Source organism: Notothenia rossii, assembly GCF_949606895.1.
Source record: "Notothenia rossii genome assembly, chromosome: 8".
NCBI lineage: Eukaryota > Metazoa > Chordata > Actinopteri > Perciformes > Nototheniidae > Notothenia > Notothenia rossii.
In genome coordinates, this window is record NC_136906.1 from 53,700,241 (window position 1) to 53,716,879 (window position 16,639).

Genomic DNA, 16,639 nt, shown 5'->3' on the forward strand with positions numbered 1-16,639 from the left:
GATTATTATTATTATTATTCCCACTCGGATCGGGACACTAGGTCCACCGTTTACGTGGGCTGGGCTGGGTTCAGTGGCGGGCTGGCCATCGGGACGAATCCCGATGGGCCGGTACCGAAGTGGGCCGGTCGGATAAGTCACTAGCACATCCCCCACTCCCCCCGTTGACAATTTACTAGCGGTACCGAAGTGGGCCGGTCGAGAGTCCCGGGATGATTTTTAGTCCCAGTCCACCACTGGCTACATGACCGTATGATCGCCCATATTGACGCACCCATAAACCGATCCTTCAGCCTCATATGAGCTCTCAGACACGTTCAAAATTAAACTGTCATCGCTGTCTGAGCTTGCTGCTGTGTGCGCCATCGTGCGTTTACATTCATATGCTGGGATCCTGAACGGTGCAGCTGGAGCGCTGTGCCCGCAATGACGTCACACATAATTTGGTGGGACTTGAAGAATCCCAGAGAAGATCCAGAAAATGGTCAACATTGAAGGGCAGATTAATGGTTATCAAAGTACACATATCCAAAATCAGTTCAGTAACGGTTTTCAAGGGGACAATATTTACTTAAATTGATGGGTTTGGATGATGGGGGAAACTCGTGTCACAGGCTCTTTAAAGGAAAAACACTTTTGCCTCCTATGAAGACCACAATAGCTTAATTGAAATGTATACATGTTTTCAAGATAAGGCAAGTGAGCAAAAATCTAAACATTGTGTTTTAGTCGGTGTATACTGTAACTTATACCTCAAGCTCCCTGCTAGAGCTTTTCAGGTTCAGAACCGGTTCTTCGGTTTAGCTCCGGCTCTTTTCACAATGCCCAGAAAGCCAAACCGTGCGGAAACCCCTCACAGCTGACACCGACAACAACAACAATGGCCGATTGCGCTCCAGCTTCCTCTGTACCTCTTCGGAAGACCAGATTCCCAGTAGGTAGCTGGTCTCTTCAGTGGAACACTGCTGCTTGTTAAGTTTCTCCATCGTTGTGTACAAACTGGCTTTCTCTTGTTGTTCAGGAGTTGATCCTGCCCGTGTGTGTGTGTGTGTGTGTGTGTGTGTGTGTGTGTGTGTGTGTGTGTGTGTGTGTGTGTGTGTGTGTGTGTGTGTGTGTGTGTGTGTGTGTGTGTGTGTGTGTGTGTGTGTGTGTGTGTGTGTGTGTGTGTGTGTGTGTGTGTGTGTGTGTGTGTGTGTGTGTGTGTGTGTGTGTGTGTGTGTGTGTGTGTGTGTGTGTGTGTGTGTGTGTGTGTGTGTGTGTGTGTGTGTGTGTGTGTGTGTGTGTGTGTGTGTGTGTGTGTGTGTGTGTGTGTGTGTGTGTGTGTGTGTGTGTGTGTGTGTGTGTGTGTGTGTGTGTGTGTGTGTGTGCGTGCGCGCAGAAAGTCCCTCTGCTCCACATCCAATTATCCGGAAGATGCCCAGTTAACTCAGCAGAGTATGACTCCATGTTGTGTTTACTACAGCAGACCATATCTCTTCCTGTGGTTACATGGACAGATAGTCCCAAATTACTGTCTGAGGCCTTGGCTTAGCTATGTGTACTGCTCAACTTGTGTTGGGTTTTTCCACGCTTTGTGTCTAGACTGTTGGTCCAAAGCAGGGGTAGCCAACATGGTGCACTTATTCGCCCGCAGGGGCAACATGAGTCGCCCGTGGGGAATGTTCTAAAAATAGCTCGCAAAGCAAATGTAAAAAATACACAAAAGGAAATGTAATTAAAAGGATCTACCCTATGCATAAATGAAACCTCAATCATAGTGAACTCTATCTACTTAATACAACTCTATATATATCTAACACCCCTCCTCTCCCCACCCCCACAATGACTATCGACCAATCACGTTCTTGCTTGATTTGCCAGAAAAGCAATGTGGAGCGGCAGCTCAACGCTTCATAAGGAGTGTGACCGTGATTTCCCTTCTGGCAGATTCTACACAACACATCAGCCCCATTGAACAGCCTAGTCATGCCAGCCTATACAGCACATGAGGGGCAGAGTTTTACTCTGTGTGTGAACTTGCATATATTTAGTGCAATACATATGATATAATAATGAATATAATACAAAGGCTTCGGAATCACCCCATTGTAGTTAAAAAAACTACAATAAAATGAGGGCCCCCAAACAGCATCTTGCATAGGGCCCCCTAAAAGCTAGAAACGGCCCTGCACACACATACGCATGGCGTAATTTCCACTGGGGACAGGGGGGACATGTCCCGTTTGTGTCCCCCCACTTTACAAATATGTTATTATTTTTTAATGCAAGCCGTCATCGCCACGGAAGAGCACAAAGCAATAAAGTAAGAAATCATTCCAGTGTGTACTATAGGACAGTACAAAAAGCAGTTTAAAAGGGGAGTGATTATTAAAATATGCATAAATAAAAAGAAAGAATGCTAACTAGGTAACATAAGATAAGAATAAACAAGTTTTAAATGATTTGTTATTGGTTGTGATCATATTCTAAAGATGTTTGGATTATTGAAAAGTATACAGCTCCCTTTCATCTGAGTGTTGAGAGCTGTAAACATAAATTCATGTTGTGCTAAAAGTGCACCAGATTGATTTTCACTTCAACATTTAAAAGTTATTGACATGTTTGGTCTAATACAAAGCCTATTCCTATAGTTAATTTAATAATTGCAGACATAATAATACAAAAAAATGCTTGCCTCTAAAGTTGAAAACAATTGATTATTGGTATCTGCTCTATAATCCTATTCTAATGATATCGATTAGATTTGGCAGTATCATACCTTCCTGCAATTCATAATCATTCTATGAAATAATGTGGCCCTTTGCTGTCAGAGACATCTGGTTGTTTTGATCTGAGTCCACAGTAAGACAGAGCAGGCAGCTAGGCCAAGCTGTAGGCTAAGCTTCTTTTTTGTTTTTTTCCGACCATTTCAGGTTTTGCTTATTGTTTCAGGTTTTAACTGGTTCTTGACTTCTATTCTTCTGCAAGTTACTTCTGTTCTACAATTCTATATTTCCTCCAGTTACACTGATTAGACCCTCCAGAAAAACACGATTCTGCGATCGCAGAATTTACCGCATAATCAGATAAAAAGGCGCAGATTTTTAAAAGGCCGCATATTTATCAAAAGTCCGCATAATCCCCGCATTCTTCCACACAAAGTTGAGAGAAAAAAAAGTTAACTCGTCTTGACGTGACGCCATCAGCTCGCGCATCACAGAATGTAAACAACACTGTATAGAGTGAACGTGTGGAGCTCACACGATAGAGAAAACACCAAGATGAAAAAATCTAATCCATCTCATTTACCGACGAACATTTCTACTAAAGACCGGGCAAAAAGTGGGGGGAAACTATTCTGCGCCCCGTGCAACTGTGTGTTGGAGCATAAGAGAAAATCGACGGTGACGACCCGCTTTGATTCATTCAAACATTCGAAAATGCTTTCTGCTGCTGCGGACAAGAAAGCCAAACAACTCACGTTCACCGAGGCATCAACCTCCAAAACCCTTTCGAGGGCTACAAGAAACGAAGTGAGTAGCCTACAAGATTAAATCTGGTCAGATAACGAACGAGTAAATGAAAACAGAATGAGGCGGAGAAGTGTGTGTGTGTGTGTGTGTGTGTGTGTGTGTGTGTGTGTGTGTGTGTGTGTGTGTGTGTGTGTGTGTGTGTGTGTGTGTGTGTGTGTGTGTGTGTGTGTGTGTGTGTGTGTGTGTGTGTGTGTGTGTGTGTGTGTGTGTGTGTGTGTGTGTGTGTGTGTGTGTGTGTGTGTGTGTGTGTGTGTGTGTGTGTGTGTGTGTGTGTGTGTGTGTGTGTGTGTGTGTGTGTGTGTGTGTGTGTGTGTGTGTGTGTGTGTGTGTGTGTGATTAAAATAGCCCAATTGCTTTTACAATAAATAAACATTGAATGTGTTTAATTGAATAGTAAAGGGGTTTAACGTTAGTGGCAGGTTGTGTGTGAGAGAGAATAAATAAGACAGCCCAATATTTAAAAAAATTGTTATTCTTTTCCCCCGCATATTTAGCCTATTTCGCAACTTTCCGCATATTTCGCAACTTCCCGCAATTTCACCGCATAAAATCACATAAAAACCCTGCATGTTTAATCACATAATCAAGGATTTTAGCCCGCGTAATCAAGAATTTTTGCCCGCGTTTTTCTGGAGGGTCTAACTGAAACCTGTCGAAGTGACACAGACCCTGTCCAATTTACATTTTGCCAGTAAATGCAATGGCCCAATAACGTCACTGATCACAAAACATTTTTTTTTTAAAAATCTTTTTTTTTTTTATATATAAAATATTTGTATAATTGTATTTAATGTTACAAAACAAAAATGAGCATGTTCAAGTCTTAAAGTCATCCTGAGGCCTTAGTTTTGGTTTCAAATTACACAACATCATGTATTTGTTGCTTCTCTGGGGCTTGTTTTCATAGACCTGGTTGCTTATTTCTCTCAAATCTGGCAACAGAGTGGGCAGGGCGCAGTGTCTAATAATAGCAGTAAGCTAACGAGAGGCTACGTTCAGCTGGTGACTCGGGAGTCGGGACAGAGAAAATGTCAGGAGTTTGAAAGTATTATAAAATTGAAAGCGAGTCCATTTTTATTTATCGTACGATAAGTCAATTTATCGATTATCGCGACAGGCCTATCCCCCCCCCCCCCAACAAGGCGGAGGTTCCGCTTGGTGGAAAGAACAGATTGTGAATCCTACCAGTGTTTCCCCTAGGTTTACTGCCTTGGCAGGGTGCTGCTCGGGTACCCCGAACATTTATTTCGGGGCACCCAAATTCTTTTTTATCCTCTGGAGCAGAGAGAGGAGCTGTGGATTATTGTTATTATCGTACAGTAACAAAGTATTTGTACATTAAAAAGTAATAAAGTACAGTGTTACACTGTACTTTATTACTTTAATTCAAACTGTATTTCCTTCTTATCGTGTAGCCTAAACTTCTTCCTTTCATTGATACATTTAAATCACCTGACCACAGCATAACATACCTGCTGCAACCCTGTGCTGCTGCTGCTGCTTCTCTCTGCCTCACCCTCTACAGAGTGGCGAAGTCACGCCCACTTACTTCCGCATCATGGGACCTTATTCCGAAAAAATTATACATTGAAGTCAATGGAGATAGAAAACTTATATTTTTATCCCGTTTGAATTGTGCCATGAAATACACATGTTGTTTGTCAATCTTAAAAAATCACTTCCATGTCAAAAAATTCAAAGTTTGTCTTAAACCTGTTGAAATATAAGACTATGAAAAATACGCAACTAGAAAGACTACAAATCCCAGAGTCGCGTAAGTGCTGTCATAACTGATGTATTCCCTCCAGATAGCTAAAAATACATTTACTTACTGTACTTACTTACTTTAACAAGATGCCTGTGTGCTTTGTACCAGGTTGTTATCATACCAATAATAGTACCTCTTGCTCGTTCTCGAAGAGCAACTAAAACAAAACACGAGAGTGTACCTTGTTAGCTAATGTTAGCTAGCTGACATTAACGTTACACATTACACTCGTGTTACTCACCGAAAACTTGTAAAGCCGGTCCCGCATGCTGACTCTTACGGAACCGACTAACTCCCCTTTTTCGTGTACAGCTCTCAACATGCCCAGACTTGTAGTGATTTTCACCTCTTTTAATACTTTTCGCCTCATTCTGAAAGAAAGAGGTGAAATGTACCAACGTGACGGCCATCTTGGTGTTGGTGACGTGTGCAAGACCAGAGTTGTAGTTCATTGAGCGCTTCACACAAAGAAATGTGTAATTTCACAGTTTTACGACACATTTTAATTTTTTTGACTTGCAAAATTATCTTTTAAATTGACAAACATCATATTTGTAATTTGTGGCACAATTCAAACGGGATCGAAAGATAATCTTTCTCTCCCCATTGACTTCAATACATTATTTTTCCGATATAAGGTCCCATGGAGGTCCACCGGAAGGGGAGGGACTTCGCCACTCTATTGTTGAAGGCAGCTCCACCTCATCTGATCTCTGATATGAAAGCAATCGTGTTATGATCATATTGAGCTATTGGTGTGAGTCTAACATTAAACAAGCAGTCTGCTTGTCATACATGGCTGACGATACATTTTAAGTGGCAATTTGTTGAGTCACTGCCGCTAATTGCCGGTAGCATCAATCTAGCAAATCCTGCATTAGCCTCACATCAACAAGTGACAGAACATCCAATTATCCTGAGCTAATTTACTGAATAAACCAACTCACATCTCCTGTCTTTTTTTTCACCCAACTCATTAGACTATTCTTCTGCTGGCGTTTCATTGTTGTTTTCTGTCAAATTCAAAACTTTAGTTCAAAACCGCAGTACCTGCTCACCATCTGAGCTATTTTTAGAATGCGCACGCTACGTTCGTTGTCGCGTTCGCGCGTGTCCACCTGGGCAGGCTGTGTGTGTCCTTCTCCCGTGACGATAACAGCTTGCGGTTAAAAAATAATATTAAACGAATTTGAAACTGTTGGGGGGGGGATAGGCCTGTCACGATAATCGATAAATTGACTTATCGTACGATAAATAAAAATGGACTCGCTTTCAATTTTATAATACTTTCAAACTCCTGACATTTTCTCTGTCCCGACTCCCGAGTCACCAGCTGAACGTAGCCTCTCGTTAGCTTACTGCTATTATTAGACACTGCGCCCTGCCCACTCTGTTGCCAGATTTGAGAGAAATAAGCAACCAGGTCTATGAAAACAAGCCCCAGAGAAGCAACAAATACATGATGTTGTGTAATTTGAAACCAAAACTAAGGCCTCAGGATGACTTTAAGACTTGAACATGCTCATTTTTGTTTTGTAACATTGAGTACAAAATTAAAAAAAAGTATTTAAAAATGTTTTAAAAAAAGAAATCCCGATCCCCGATTTTTTTCTTTTGAAAATCACGTGATCGGATCGGGACATCTCTAATACAAATAAATGCCCTTTTAAAATAGGATGCAAGCAACACTAGTTTCTTAACCTGAATTGATAATAGGCTATAATCAATTTAAACAGAACAGATCTTAATGTTTTCATTCTTATACCATTTTGTACAATAATTATAATTAATAAGTTCAAACAAACTAAAGCTTACAGCTGATTAATAACGGTATCTAACTTGAGTTTTTATTATATCAGAAACCTGTTGAAATGCTACTGTTATTTTTACTGTCCCCCAAAAGCGCGTCGGCAGCCTCCATGAAGGCTTCTTTCACAACTTCGCCTTCTTTGAAAGACTTCATATGTTTCGCAAGAATGTGACTGACACGATAAGATGCTATGGTAGCAGCCTTGCTCTTGTTGTTGGGCCTGGTGAAAATGGACTGCTGTGCATTTAGCTGTCCTCTCACGTCCCTCCCCTTTTGGGAGCGTAGGGCAGAATTAGGAAGGAATTCCGTCTCGTAGCTTTTGTGCACTGTTTTGAAATGCCGCTCCTAAATTACCCTTCTTCGATAAAGCCACACTCGCATTGCAGATGAGACAGATGGACTTTGAATTGGAATAGATACAAAAAGAATAATCCTCCCACTCGGAGTGAAAATTATATATTTAGTTTTTTTTTGCTTCTGCCATTATTGCGGTCTTGTGTGTGTGCGGACTGTCACTCCTGTTGACACGGAAAACGTAAGCGAAATTGTGCCCACTGCCCACCAGCCACGCCCCGACACATGGGGTGACGCCGGCCAATCACAAAGCTTTGATGCGTTCAACTGCATTATTCTGGCACAGGAAGATTATGTTACAGGACATTAACGATAAAACAGAATATTGTTGTTCTATTTTTAGACACATCTCGCGATCGACTGGGAATCTCCCCGCGACCCTTCTTTTTAACGAGTTGCTGCTCTTGTTCTGACATCTTCGCACGCGCTGATCACTCACAACACATGTCACTCCCACGTGGCCGAGTGGGCTTTTAGGGAGGGGCGAAAGCGCACCCAGCAAAATAATCGTATTTTGTCAATTATGCTGTTTTCATAATCGTCGCAAGCCAAAATCGTAATCGCGATTAAAATACGATTAATTGCACAGCCCTAGCTGATAGCTCCAGTACCGCACAAAACATGTTTTCGATTGACGAGAGTGAAAATGGAACGCGTCGCACGCGCTATTTGTTGTTTGTTTATATCACGTAGCCTGTTCTTCTTCTCTGTGTTTCGGTTGTTGCCTCTTTTGAATGACGAATACACACTACTGCCGCCTGCAGGTAAGGAGAGTTATTGCCACTCACGCATGCGCAGTTCGTACATGCTCGGCTGAAGTCGTTGCGGTGTGTTCCAGTGCGACACATGGCCAAGACGCAGGAGAACACGGCGACGCAGCAGTCGGCTTCGGCAAGTTATCTGGTGACTGCTTGGTGTGTCAGGGCCTTTTTTAGGGTTGCATCCGACTAAAGAGATTCTACGACTGTAGTCTCACTCAGCTTAGCTTGAGAGCACGTCTTAAGTGAAGCTTTTTACTTAATTAATTACATCTCTTTACTTGTCTTACTTCCACCATGTTACCTTCCTGTTGGAATGGTAAAAATGCAAACATCTTGTTGCTTTCTATTTTTGGAATAATGTAACTTGCATTGTAACACACTTTAAACATCACGGGAAAAGGTCCGGTTCCTGTAAATCAAAACCACATCTTATTACTCACAGAAGCATCCATTCATCTTAAGAGCTGAGTCAATCGGTTTTTCTTTTAGCACTACAATATTGAGTCTGGGTTTGCAAGATTTGAGTAAGGGGCAGGTAAAATAAATACTTTCTTCTCCCTGCTCCTTACCATCATGGACTATAAAGTGTATATGTTCTGTACGAACCCCAATAAATAAATAGATGCTAGGAAAAAATATGTGAAATTCACATTGCTCAGTCGCGTTAGTTTAAGATGTCACTCTGATATTTTGTTAATTTGTGTGCTTTTCCTCCCTCCCCCTGTCCTGAGCAGAGGTCCTGGTGGAGTATGAGTACGACGCGCTCCATGATGACGAACTGACCCTGCGACCGGGCGAGATCATCAAGAACGTTCGCTATATAGAAGAGGATGGCTGGATGGAGGGGGACCTCAACGGGAAGAGGGGCCTCTTCCCTGACAACTTTGTCAAGGTGAGCAAAACACACAGTGTTTCCCACAGATCTGAAATATACTTGGGGGGGTGGTGGTAGCGGGGGCGGGGGTTGAGGGGACGTGCCTTTGTGACGCGCAACAACATTAACCTTCCTGTTGGTCGCTTGTTAGCAGACCCTTCACGCGATGGCAGAGCGAACAGGTACAGGCAGGGACCATAGTGGTAGCCCTAAAGTTTAAATCTACTACTCACAAATAAACATATGAACATGGGTTACTATTTAAAAAAAATTGTAAATGTATTTAGGAACCTATCAATGTGATTTTAAGTGGGGGTGGGCCTCAAATCCTCTAGGGCAGCCTTTCCCAAATTCAGGGTCGCGACCGGACCCGTTTTGATTGGGTCGCCAGTTAAATGCATTGCTACACACACACAGCGTCAGAGCTGATGGCTGCGTTGCAAATACAATTTTTTTTATAATCTTTGTATTTAATTTTTTATTTTGAAAATGAAATTATGCAATATAGCATTGTATATTGAATGATTTAATTTTCTAAATACAAATAAACTAAAAATAAAAGATTGTATTTGTATCAGCTCTGACGCGTCCCCCGCGAAAGTTTTCGCGCTGTCTGTTTATTGTCTGTTGATTAATCCCGATCGTACATGATGGCAAAAAGACGATACAAAGAAGAGTTTTTAAACGTTGGCTTCACAATAGCTATTAGAAATGGAGAGGAGCGGCCTCAGTGTGTTTTATGTGGAGAGGTGCTCAGTAACGAAAGCTTGAAAATGAATAAATTGGACCGGCATCTCCAAACAAAACATCCTCTGCATCGGGAGGACAAATCGAAGGATTTTTTCATCAAGAAGCAGTGATTTGACGGCGGAAAAGTAAGTCATTCATTTTAATCATTTGTTTTGTGTGTTTGTGAGTTTGTCAGGGTCTGTTGTGAAATTGTTTCGTAAATGCAGAGTTGGATGAAATGCAGACTGAGCCGCGGAGCGGACCGCCAGCTGCGCGCTCTCGCTCGTCCTCTACTCGCTCCCGCGAGTCCACTTCATTCTGCAGCGGCATAGAACGGTGTTTCAACTTTCACTAGCCTAAAATGTTTTTAAAACGGCCTGGAGAAAAACAGAAACAATAACCACAGGCATTTTCAGGCATTCAAAGGGAACAGAGGGGCACTGAGGGCATCCTATCAAGTAAGCCTCCATGAAAAAAAAAGTTAATCAGTTGAAAAGTGTTGGAGTTTCTTTGTCTCTCAGAGTGTTTTAAAACAGCTCTCTTCATTTAAAAGTGTTTAAAAAATGTGTGTACATAGTTTTTGATCTAGTGACAAACGTAATGTTGCACTTCTTATAATTTAAATGTTGTTTCACCTGTGATGTACTGTATACACTTGACTGCACTTCAGTTAGTGTTTTGTCCCTTTCTGTTGACAACATGTTTAAAAAAAATAGTTTAAAATGGTGTGTACATAGTTTTTGAGCTAGCGACAAACTTAATATTGCACTTTTGATAATTGTATAATTTTGATTTGTACTGTATATACTTGACTGCATGTCCCATGTTTCGTCTTTCTGCTTTGATCCTTATTTCTTCTGGGCAAGCTCAAAGGGAAGGTTGTTATGGTGAGAAACCTAATTGCTGCGATGCACTTTTATAATTAAATAAATATTTTCATTTACATTTTAAATTCATGGTGTGTTGCATTCTTTGTTTATAACTGTAGATATTATGGAAAATCATGACATTTTTTGAGCTTGGGTCCCTTAGGACCACAACATTTCTGTTTTGGGTCTCATGCTGAAAAAGTTTGGGAACCCCTGCTCTAGGGAGGTCCCATGCTCCCCCGGTAAGATTTTTTTTTAATTATTTCGAGTTAAATGCATCAATCTGGTGCATTTTGAGGGGGAAATAAAGAGACTAGATCTATGGGAACACCTATAGGAAGCAGAACTGTATACATTTCAATAATCATAAGAACATGGCCATAACCAATAACATCCCATTTCCAATATGAAAAAACACTGAAACTTGTTTATTTATTTATTTTTGGTTCATTTATAGTTGTGAGTGTGTCTGTGCTCCTGAATCAGCCTCACCGGTCTCCCTCCTCTCCCTCCTCGGCCCCCTCTCCCTCCTCTGCCCCCTCTCCCTCCTCTCCCCCCTGCTCCTCTCCCTCCTCTCCCCTCCTCTCCCCCTTATCCTCTTTGATGCAGCAGCAAAGACTAGTTTTAGCTCTCAACAAGTTTTAAAAGTGTATCTTACCTTTTTCACCTAGTTAACTTTTTTTTTATTTATTCATGCATATTTTTACTAATCACTCGCCCCTCAAATGCAAATATGTGTTTACATAAACCGTATAAACCGTTTGAGACCCACTGAGAACTTAGACTAAGTTAACTATCTAAACACTCAAGAGTCCTTTACCTCACCTGAGCTGAGGTTATCCCGAGCTTGAATGACAAAGAGACCAATCAAGGGCTTTGATTTATGATCTGTATGGCAGTGGCCATGTCGGCAGGCCACATCATGTAGACAGCCAGTCACCCTCTGAGGCAGACCCACATTTGCGCAGTGTTGCGTTCACAATACATACAAAAAAAAATATAAAAATCCTCAGGCCAGCAGGCCACTTAACAGGCCTGGCCATCGGGAACCCCCCCAGTCCTCCCGATGGCCAGTCCGGGCACACGTAGTCTTTGTGAGTTCGAAATGCAATGTATTATAGTGTACTCTATGAACCTCTATAGATTAGGGCTGAACGACATACTGTGTCATGGCGATAACCGCGATATGCGCATGCGCGATATTCACATTGCAGGGACGTGCAATTTTTTAAATATTAAGTAGGTAAATTAACTCAAACACGTCATGTTACAATTATTTTGCTGCTTGCTACAAAAGGAAAACGTGCGCGGCTCTCATGTCAGGGGTACTTGAGTGGAGTGACATGCAGGCTCTGAGTCTGCACAGCAAACAACTATTTCAGATGCCTTTGCCGGTGTTACACCATATGAGAAAGGTTCAAAACGGCATAAAGGAGCTGGTCTATAGCTGTTCTTAATTTTATTTTTATAATGTTGTTTAAAAGATGTCCTCTACTTTGCTGCTATTTGCACAAAAAAGATTTTAATTGTGGAATAAAAAGTTAAATTACCTATTTGGTCGCGTATGTTAATTTCCTAATGTGATAATGAAGCTTCCTATAGTTTAATGTAATACGTTTAATCTCTTGGATCCCTTCTAGACACCACTCTTCTTAATTCACAGATGAACCCCCTTATTTGAGGGTAAGCAACCTGCATTATCATGACATGTTAGATCTTGACTTAAGGTATGATGAGTCAACCAGTTAAGATCCAGACGTCCGTGACTAAAATCCTTCATCCGGTTAAATATAGTACGCAATATATATCGCAGGGGAAAGAATATCGCAATGTCAGTTTTTTTCAATATCGTGCAGCCCTACTATAGATTGTTAGGGTGTATTTAGATAACAGGGTTTTGTCTAAACCATGTAACAGGGGCGCTGCACCCTCTTACTTAAAGGTCCCATCATATGCTTTTCTGGTTATTACCCGTCCCCTTGTGTTATGAAGGTTTTTCTGCATGTAAACGGTCTGCAGAGTCACAAACCCTCAAAGTACACCCTGTAGCGAGTAAAACTCTAACACAGAAAAGATCTGTCTATGCTGCCCCCCAGAAAGCCTCGTTGGAGATTTCTCTTTTTCCAATTTTTTTCTTCCGGGGCCTATTCACGTCACTAAGTCTGGACCAATTGGCACACAGCTATAGAACAATAGACACACCCTCTGCCAGGGTGGACTCCCGAGCAACTCAGGAGTCCACCCCGCGAGATTCCCGGTGTGGACAGTGTGAAGTGGATTTCCCGCTTTGTTTCCCTGGATGCTGCATATAGACCAAGTGGACGCAGACCCCACACAGCAACCAGGAAACAACACCAGTAATCCAGCTCACACCGTCTGCTCCTCGAGCCTGAAAGGGCGGACCAGCGAGCCCCGCCAACACGGCACCCAGACCCCACGCAGCATTCTCATCTGTTTGTCATTACTGGTGTCATTTTCTGGTTGCTAACTAACGCCATTGTAACACATAAACACTGACGTCCAGCTGTAACGGTGGTGGACTCATCAGAACTGAGTGGGCGAGCTGACCAATCAGAGCACAGTGGGCTCTTAGGGAGGGAGGGGGGGGGGGGGGCGGGGGCATGAGCTCCAACAAGCCGTTTAGGACAGAGAGTGAATACACATACTATATAGAGATGCTGTATGAGAAACCAAGTTACGAGTTTGGAACATTGAACAATGTAAATCTATTCTAGTAGACTTCAACAGTGGAATTATGATCTGTAGAAATGGCCAAAACATGGGACCTTTTTAAAGTAACCAAATTGAAGCTTAAAATTCAATGAATTTCAAATCAAATCACGGGAACACAGAATCGACAGGATAAGTTGAAAGTACGGTAGTTGAATATACTTATGGCATCATGTAGTATACTACTAGCATTGAGAGCGCCCCAGGATTATTATGCTTTTAGTTTAATACACATGTGTCTCTAAATGTGACTATTCAAGGGTAAGAGCTGGCAACACTACATTTATAAAATGTATTTATATTTATTTTATTTGGATATTGCGTAAAATGTCTACAGCTTGCAGGACACCTACACAGTGCATGCACTGTGAAATAAGTGACTAGAGTGCATCTTCTCCCATCTCTTTCCTCCTTTCTTTAAACCCTCACTTCCCTCGCATTGCTCTCTTGTTTTTCCCAGTCTGTAATCCTGCGTAGTGAGATAGGTAATCTGCTAAACAGCCTGGCGCAGTCACTGAGCTGGGATAGTTAATCCTCTAAAGAGCCTGCTGGCTGATTGAACTTTGCCCCCGACTGCGTTACTGTCGCTTGAGATGTTGTCCTCTTCCTGCTTCTTTAAATTGTAGCTGATCGGCCGGGGGGGCATGAATCATGTCTGGGGGGGAGATGGTAAGGAGAGCTTCATTATAGTTACCTAGGACTAATTGACATGAATGTATATTGTTAATGAAGGGCCCTTGAAATAATCTTAATCAATGGAAGATGGTTATGAAGAAAGGAATGTGTTTGTTTTGTGATTATAGAAGTTGTGTGTGTATGTGTGTGTGTGTGTGTATATATATATATATATATATATATATATATATATATATATATATATATATATATATATATATATATATATATATATATATATATATATACACACACACACACACAGTGGGGCAAAAAAGTATTTAGTCAGCCACCAATTGTGCAAGTTCTCCCACTTAAAAAGATGAGAGAGGCCTGTCATTTTCATCCTAGGTATACCTCAACTATGAGAGACAAAATGAGAAAGAAAATCACATTGTCTGATTTTTAAAGAATTGATTTGCAAATTATGGTGGAAAATTAGTATTTGGTCATCTACAAACAAACTTTCTGGCTCTCACAGACCTGTAACTTCTTCTTACAGTTTAAAAAAAAATCCTCACGGACATAATAATGCTTGTAACATTTTAATTACAGCGTACTGCTGCTGACTTGATCACAAATAGCTTTTATGCGCTTCAGACCATTTCTAAATCAAAAAGGTGCAATAAAAAAAAGTGTCTTGACAGCTAGTATCATTCCACTTATAAAGCCTCAGTCACAGCGCTAACCTCTACCTGACTGCTTCCTGCTGTGGCGTTGTCTACCAGAAATATATTGTTTCATTAAGTTTGCCTTTGGATAAAGTGCTCAATAATAGAATATTTGATTTAATTCCATTGATACTTATCTTAGATATTTAAGAAGCAAACTCTAGCCTCACCTGCTCACCAGGGCTATGAGTGCTGAAAAGAAGAATACTGACCCTGATGAGGACTTCAGAGCGTTGCTGCGTGCGAGCAAAAATAAACAATTATACTTTAAATTACTGGTACAGCAAATTCCTGAAAAACTAAGAGGATGGAGCAAGCAAATATTATTATTGTAGCCTATCTTAAAAGCGTTGAAATGGCTCAGTGCTTAGAGGTAATTATTCTAATTGGACCTCATGAGTGGAGAGATTAAAATATGCCAAACTTCAACATATATCAGTAATTACTGGATAACGGAATACCTTTTTTAAAGAAGTCTAATTTTCAGTCTCTACTATGACATGTCTCCATGCTTTAATGTTCAAAAAGCTCTTTATTGTTCTCATACTGCCTGTGGGGCAGCACCTCTTTTCACCCTCTGTCTGAAACCAGAGCCCAGTCGGCTCTGATTGGTTAGCTGGCTGGCTTTGTTGTGATTGGTCGACCGCTTAGAGATGTCCTCTCCCTTAGCACACAACACATACAATGTGTTGGAGTGCTAGCCAATAGAAGTGCAAGTGTTACATAGTGATGTCATTATGTTACAGAGTTAAATAAAGGAGTCTAATGGAGGTGTTTTAGGCAGACAAACTCCTTCTGGAGGAAACTTGGGGATTTTAATCTTTGTAGAACATTTTCATGCAAAAAAACCTATGGAGCACACTGTAGGGAAGGGAAGACCCCAAAACCAGCAGACAACTTCTAACACATACTATACAAAAGAACATACACGCATATTTGTTGATATTTGCTCATATATTATATATAATTATTCATAAGATTGACCTTCTAATAACACAGTGTCCTCTCATTCTCTTTTGTTTCATCCCTTGTTGGTGATAGGAGTCTATTTATATTAGATGAAGTCAATTAAGGTATCATCGCTGAGCCACTAATGGTGATTATACAAACTATAAAACTGATATTTATTTCCCCACAGAGATTGTTCACTCAGAATACCTAAACACTTTCAAAGACTCACAGCCTCAGTAACAAACATTACATGAATGTTTGTATTTTTCTTGCTGAGCTCACTTCTTTAACGATAACGCATATCAAACATGCTAGGGAAAATTCCTGTGTGAGCTGACTATACTGGAAGAAGTGATGCCCATATGTTTGTGCAATCGTATTAACACCCCAGATGTTTCAGCAGAATTCCCCCACACACCTGTCTTCTGTGTTGTTAATAACTTCATACAGACACCTGAGATTAGTGGAAGTACTTCCTCAGTGTTCACATTTGTCTTACACTTGTTTCTTTACCGTTTTCCTGCTAGCTGTATCTCTGTGGATCTGCAGTTTGAAACTTAGAATGTTAATCGTTTTTTTTTCTGCAATACTCAATTAGTGGTCCTGTTTTCATTGGTCTATGAGCCTTTTACAGCAATGGCTCTGTGAGAGTAGGACTTCAGCAAGTGTCCGTGTGGTGGCTAGGTTCATAAAAAAACAACATACATAGAATTTGAAAAAAAAAAAAAGTGTTTCTTATTTGCCTTTATTATCTAATGTCAAGAGCAAGGCAGTTGTTGCGACAAAGGGAAGGCAAGTTTATTAAAAATAAATAAAATAATTATAACTCTAATAAAAGGGTCCTCTCACCAGGGTTCCCGCGGGGTCTTAAAAAGTCTTAAATTTGATAATATGAATTTAAGGCCTTAAAAAGGTCTTAAATATGACCAAAAAAA

At 41.0% G+C, this 16,639-nt stretch overlaps 1 protein-coding gene across 1 annotated transcript in view; it reads left to right on the top strand.

The window, feature by feature from the left end:
- The window catches only part of cd2ap (CD2-associated protein), a 123,901-nt gene that overhangs the window by 13,733 nt on the left and 93,529 nt on the right, over nt 1-16,639 (top strand). The window contains exon 2 of the mRNA XM_079643084.1: nt 8,940-9,097. Coding sequence (XP_079499210.1) covers nt 8,940-9,097 — 158 coding nt within the window. The remainder of the gene's footprint in view (nt 1-8,939; nt 9,098-16,639) is intronic.